The sequence below is a fragment of the Diceros bicornis genome, chromosome 23 (assembly GCF_020826845.1).
Source record: "Diceros bicornis minor isolate mBicDic1 chromosome 23, mDicBic1.mat.cur, whole genome shotgun sequence".
NCBI classification, from domain to species: Eukaryota; Metazoa; Chordata; class Mammalia; order Perissodactyla; family Rhinocerotidae; genus Diceros; species Diceros bicornis.
Window position 1 is genome coordinate 5,382,460 of NC_080762.1, and position 6,997 is coordinate 5,389,456.

General features: G+C 40.6%; 1 protein-coding gene and 1 pseudogene across 1 annotated transcript; both read left to right on the forward strand.

Annotated features, from left to right (window-relative positions):
* Positions 1 to 1,619: 1,619 nt before the first annotated feature.
* Positions 1,620 to 2,707, forward strand: LOC131420311 (trace amine-associated receptor 6-like). Its single transcript, XM_058566157.1, is given in 2 exon segments — positions 1,620 to 1,878; positions 1,881 to 2,707. Coding segments are annotated over 2 exon segments (1,086 nt in total).
* Positions 2,708 to 3,191: 484 nt separating this feature from the next.
* LOC131420312 (trace amine-associated receptor 8-like) lies at positions 3,192 to 3,834 on the forward strand (annotated as a pseudogene).
* The last annotated feature ends 3,163 nt before the right edge of the window (positions 3,835 to 6,997 follow it).

Genomic DNA, 6,997 nt, shown 5'->3' on the forward strand with positions numbered 1-6,997 from the left:
TTGTTCATTACTCTGTACCCAGCAATAAATACGTATTGAATGGATGAATTAATGAATGAATCATCTCAGAATAATAGAGGGAGCTATAAAGTTATTTCTCTACCCAAAATAGCAGTATCATATGATACTTTTTATTGCCTGGAACAATGGTTTTCCATGGGGCAGGCCATTAAGACATTTGCCCCCCAGAGGACCTTTAGTAATGTCTGGAGACATTTTTGGATTTTACAAGTGGAGGGATTTCACTGGAATCTACTGGCATCTAGCAGCAGAGATGTTGTTTAAACACCCTTCAATGTACAGGACTGATCCCTACATCAAAGAGTTATCTGAACCCAAATGTCAATCGTGCTCAAGCTGAGAAAGCCTGGCCTCGGCCTTTGCCTAGGTAAGCCGTTGACATTATTTTATAAAATCCGACTCTCAGAGAATATTAGGAAGAACCTAAGAGATCATTGGGTTAAGAGTGTTAACTTTCTTGATTAGGACTCAGATGGCCAGATGGATTAGTAATAATAACCATGGCACTTTGTAACTTGAAAAGCAAGTTCACAAATATCTATATGTCCCAGCCCCGCCATGGCAAGAGTCTTGAACCCCTTTTGAGAGAGCTGGATAGTGCTTCTCCTTGCTCTGCTGTGGTCCAACATTCCAGGGGTGGGAAATGACCACAAAATGTGTCCCCATTTTCCAGCTTTCTGCTCCTCATTTTCTATTTGACTTCTTGTAGCATTGCAGACAGAAAATTCTATCTCAGAAACGCTGGTGTCTGCATACCATGCTGTTTTTCAATACTTTTCTGTAATGTATTTCATCAATGTCAAGTTGTCCCTGATGTATGCTGCCTTTTCTGCTTGTTGGTGGCCAGTGCAGATAGAAAAATGATTCTTCAACGAGAGAAACATGAAGTATTGACTCTCACGACTTGCACCCATTTGTGCCTCTGGAGCAAAAATCCAGTAAGGTGGCCATGTCGGATTGAGAAAAGGGGAAAGCTTCATGTCTACACGCTAAGAAAAGAGAACTCTTTGGTCTCAAAAACATAATGGATAAGCTAATTTAATGTGAAGTAAAGGGTTGATTTGTAGAATAACTTTCTTAATAATCACTATTGAAAATAATCTTCCAAGTCCACACCTTGCACTATAGGGATTCCATCTAGGGATTTTTCCATTGATGGCTTCCATGTAGGGATTGATGGATTCCATCTAGGGATTTTCCCATTATTTATCTGGAAGGATTGCATGCTTTAGGCAGTAACACAGATCAGAGGACAAAGAGACGAAGCTAACAGGAGGTGATCCTTCAGCTCTGTGATTCCTTCCTGGATCAGTGCCTGTTGCAAAGAGGAACTCTGGAGGTAAAAAATAAAAACATATGTTTATGACTAAAAGGAAATTTTATCAGATTAAAGGAACAAGGAATTAGTTAGTTGAAATTAACCCCCAATAATCCTGTATAATATAATTTTTGTTGGATTTTATTTTGTTATAGAAACATTCCAGATTTACAATAAAAATGGAAAATTGAAAAAACATTAGTAATAATACCTGATAATTTCCTTAGGCACCCTGGGGTATTTATGCATTTTTCCTGAGTATTGAAAATTAGAACCCTGTATGCTTTATTGTAATCAAGGACAGAATTCTCCAAATGTAAACAGCAGCATCGTGAGTGGTCACCCGTCCCCGCCTGCAGCGGAGCAGCTCTGCTACGAGAAGGTGACCGGATCCCGTGTGAGGTCTCCCTACTCGCCCGGACCCCGGCTCCTCCTGTACACGGTCTTCGGCTTGGGCGCTGGGCTGGCCGTGTTGGGAAACCTCCTGGTGATGATTTCCATCCTCCACTTCAAGCAGCCGCACTCTCCAGCCAACTTTCTCCCGCCTCTCTGGCCGGCGCGGACTTCCTGGTGGGGGTCACCGCGATGCCCTTCAGCGTGGTCAGGTCGGTGGAGAGCTGCTGGTGCTCTGGGCGAAGCTTCTGTACTCTCCACAGCTGCTGTGATGCGGCATTTTGTTACTCTTCTCTCTTCCACTTGTGCTTCATCTCCATCGACAGGTACATCGCTGTCACCGACCCTCTGGTCTATCCCACCAGGTTCACGGGGTCTGTGTCGGGGATCTGCATCAGCCTCTCCTGGATCCTGCCCCTCGTCTACCGCGGCGCTGTGTTCTACACGGGTGCCTATGATGACGGGCTGGAGGAATTATCCGGTGCCGTCCACTGTGTAGGAGGCTGTCAGACGGTTGTAAATCAAAACGGGGTGTTGATAGATTTTCTGTCCTTCTTTATTCCTACCCTTGTTATGCTAATTCTCTATAGTAATATTTTTCTTGTGGCTAGACAACAGGCTAAAAAGATTGAAAATACTGGTGACAAAACAGAATCATCCTCAGAGAGTTACAAATCCAGAGTGGCCAAGAGAGAGAGAAAAGCAGCTAAAACCCTGGCTATCACGGTGGTGGCATTTATGATTTCCTGGTTACCATACAGAATTGACGCACTAATTGATGCCTTCATGGGCTTCATAACCCCGGCCTATATTTATGAGATTTGCTGTTGGGGGGCTTATTATAACTCAGCCGTGAACCCTCTGATTTATGCCTTATCTTACCCGTGGTTTAGGAAAGCCATAAAAGTGGTTGTGAGTGGTCAGGTTTTCCAGGACAGTTCTGCAGACATGAATCTGTTCCCTGAACAGAGGTGAGCGATTGTACTGAGGAAGCTGAAGATAGCTTTACATCTTCCAAAGAGAATGAGTTTTTTAAAGTCAAGTAAGACAACTAATGAAGAGAAAACAAATGGCCCTTTGAATTTAAAAGGATAAATCAATGTTTTTCAGTCTTGTTAGGATGTGCACTTGCCGGTCAATTCTCCAAAGACATTTGACTAATCGATGTTGAATTCAGGTTTGTTAGCTGCTGTGGAGCTCAGCACACCCCCCACCCTGTAGACCCTTCCTTCCTCTCTTGTCTCTTCTGCTCCATTGACTCCTCCTTTTGTAACCTGAAAAGATCTTTGTTTTCTTTCATTTTCTTTCCTCATTTCCTTACAAGGTTTTCTACTCACTCCCAACTTGTCAAAAATTTCTCTGTGATTAGCTTTCACCGGGATGTTGCTATTTTTTGCTTTGCTCTCTTCCCAAAGGAAACTTTCTGGTAGCAGTTAAATCTGTTACATGCGATGTCTGCATGGTGCCCGTGTCGGGGGTGTGCGTCAGCCTCTCCCAGATCCTGCCCCTTGCTACAGCGGTGCTGTGTTCTACATGGTGCCCGTGAGGATGGGATGGAGGGATTAGTAAATGCCCTCAACTGCATAGGTCTTGTCAGCTTGTTGTAAATCAATTTTGGACATTGATAGGATTTCTATTATTTTCCACATCTAGCTTTCTTAAGATGATTCTAACAGTAATAACTTTCTTGTGGCTAGAAAATTATTAAAAAGTTTGAAAATACTAGTAGACGATAGAATCATTATGAGGGACTTGCAAGACCAGGGTGGCAAAGAGAGAGAGAAAAGAAGCTAAAACCCTGGGCATCACCGTGGTGACATTTTTAACCTCATGGTTACCTATGTGACTGATTCCTTCATTAACTCTTTTTGTGGTTTTTTAACACCTTTGTATGTTTATGAGATATTTTGCTGGTCGATTGTTATAATTCTGCTCCGAATCCTTTAATTTATGCTTTATTTTACTCCTGGTTTAGGAGAGCAATAAAACTGAACATAATTGGCCAAGTAGTAAAAAACAGTTCATCAACCATAAATTTACTCTCAAAGAGGCCTAATTATCAAACTGAGGAATTTGGTGACATGTTGGGAATTTCCCAATAACTGTGACATGAAATATATTGCATGAAAATCATCTACCACATTGGGGAGGAGAAATGGAACCTCAGTTTCAGCAGCACAACCTTATGCTTTACTTTCCTAGCGAGGTGAACATCTTGAAGCATTTGATAGAAATGTATTTCCTAAATAACAGTTGACCCAAAGTTCATATTTTCTAGTTTCCTCAAATCTGGGCACTCCCCTGCTCTGTCAGTTGTTGTTCTCCTCTTCCAGGCTGCCTTTCGAGGTTCCTCTCTGTCCCTGTCAGAGGTTTCCTGTTCCCTGCTCCTGGGAAAGTCCTGTGTCCCCGTCTCTCTCTGGACGCGGTTAACTTTGCTCTCATCTCAGCAGCTTGTTTCTTGGGGTCCAGTCTTTCTGGAGTCCTGAGAGGTCTCTGAGTCACATACTCAGGACAAGACTCACATTTTATAATTTGGGGAGATTTTGTAAATGTGGGAATAACCATGAGCCAATGCTGCAATATCCACAGTAGTGATTGTCCTTTCCTGTGATGGTTTCCTTGTTTCATGAGACGTTGTTTTACCTTCCCACCTGGATGGAGGGCAATTTTTGTCATTTTTTTTTCCTATAAACATTATCCAGAGTTTATATGTTGACCATGATAAAAATAACAATGTATTGTAAGTCATGGGAAAAGGACGGATTATTCAAGAAATGTTGATGTGGCATATAGCTTTTTGGAAAAATATCGTTAAACATCTTGCTTCATGTATTTCACAAAATCAAAACTAATTTCTTCCAGATGTTAAAAAATTAGAGAAAATAGAGAGCCAGCCCTGATGGCCTAGTGGTTATAGTTTGGCGCGCTCAGCTTCGGTGGCCCCAGTGCGGTTCCCTGGTGCAGAACAACACCACTCATCTGTCAGTAGCCATGTTGTGGTGGTGGCTCACGTAGAAGAACTAGGAGAGCTTACAACTATACACAACTACGCACTGGGGCTTAGGGAGGGAAAATAAAAAGGAAGAAAAATTGAGGAAGATTGGCAACAGAAGTTGGCGATGGGTGAATCTTTCCCTGGAAAAAAAATAATAAAAATAAAGAAGCATGGGCCTGCCTGGTGGTGTGGTGGTGAAGTTCGCGTGCTCCGCTTTGGCAGCCCAGGGTTCACAGGTTCAGATCCTGAGCACAGAACCACACACCGCTTATCAAGCCATGCTGTGGTGGTGTCCCACATATAAAGTAGAAGAAGATAGGCATGGATGTTAGCTCAGGGCCCATCTTCCTGAGCAAAAAGAGGAGGATTGGCAACCAATGTTAGCTCTAGTTAGAGCCAATCTTCCTCACAAAAAAAAATAAAAAAACGTTTCTCTTTAAAAAAAAATTATAGAAAATATAGGTTTTATAATTTTTCATTGGTGGAATCATAACAGAAAAGCCATATAGATTCATGCACTCGGGTTTAATTGTTTAAAATTTGAAAGAAAACAAAGCCATGTTAAGGAACAAAAGACAAACTTGGAGAAAGTATTGGTAGCATACACGATGAAGAGACGATTAGTAGCTTTAAAAATGTAAAAGCTTTTTATGAAACAGTAAGACAGACACAAACATTCCACTAAACAAACAGCTCGGCAATTTAACGGAGGAAAAATGCAAATGGCTAATAATACATTAAAATGCCAAATGTACAAATAACCAAAAATGGCTAATAAAAATATAATGGACCTTCATACATCAAATTGGCAAATATTAGAAGCACCAATAAAACTCAATATTAATTAGAGCATGGGAAATTGAGCACTCTTGTGAGAGTTGAACATGCTCACATACATCTCAGGAAAATATAATTTAGTTTCTCCTTTCTGAGGGAAATTAAAATATTTACATAAATTTAAATCATACATGCCACTTGACTCTGTAGTTCTGTTTCTAGCAAGTAATCTTAAGAAAAGAGCCAAGGAAGGAAGCAAACATGATCAGGACATTCACTGTAGAACTCAATTATGAACTGGAAAAAACCTAGACAATGTGGGATAAATTACCTTATGCTCCACCTGTGTCATGGAACGTTATGACACCATTAAAAAGTGCTAACAAGTTCTTTATAAATTGACATGGAAAAAAACCACAATGTATTTTTGACTAAAAACAAAACAAAACCAAAAAACTCTGACCGATTATAAAACAGTATGTGTCGTATGACCCCCGTATATGTGCACACTTCTCTACACTTTTACAAAATCTAACCTTATGTACAACGGACAGTGTGTATGCATGGGAGATTAACTTTGTCATTTGTCATTAATGTTTGTGATGAAATAAATATATTAGAATTGATGTTACCAGTACACATCTCTATTCATATCTGAGCATTGAATTAGGTTTGTCTCTGTGGTTCCTTGTTTTATTTTAGGAGAATATCTTTTGAGTACATTTCTCTGGTATATTTTTTATTATCTAATGAAACTAAATTGCAGCTGCGTTCACATGTTTTAGGAGCAACATCTTAAAGTATCTTAGGAATTACATCTCAATGTTATTAAAGTAGTTTATTATTGTTTTGCAGCAGATCTCTAAGATCCTCCAACTCTTCCTCAGTAAGTATAAATTATGTGCTGTATTCAAGAGCAATGGAAGCTACCAAGAGTAATGACTACCTTCCATTTGTGTTTCATTTTTATTCTTTGTGTCATTTCTTCAAAAGTGATAAACAGCAACAGCAGATGTGTTGGGGATAAGCTGTAGGGAGAGCCCATCTCCTAAGAAAGGAGGGCAGTGTCCCCAGAGAACCATTGCAAAGGGGTGAATCAGAAAGTGCTGAAGACAAACCCTGACCGTGTAATCTGGGACAGCTTACCTACCCTCTCCCAGCTTCCGATCACTCATCTCTAATATGTGAGTGATGGTACCCACCATAGAGAGCTGTGTGAGTAAGGGGACGGTAGGAAAGGGAGCTACTTATGGTGAGAACTGACTTACTCTAGTAAGCGATAATATAATATGATAGATACATAGATATATAGATACAGTAATCATTAACAAAAATAATAAGAACAAGTGGATGATCTTTTCTGCAACTTCAACTTCTCTTCTAAGGAGGATTAGAATGACTGGTGAGGCATTTAGGCTGGGTAAGAAGGTAAGTGACGACATTCAGCAGGTGAGAGGTGAAAAGGTACCTGCAGTTGGCTTTGTAGAGCAAGT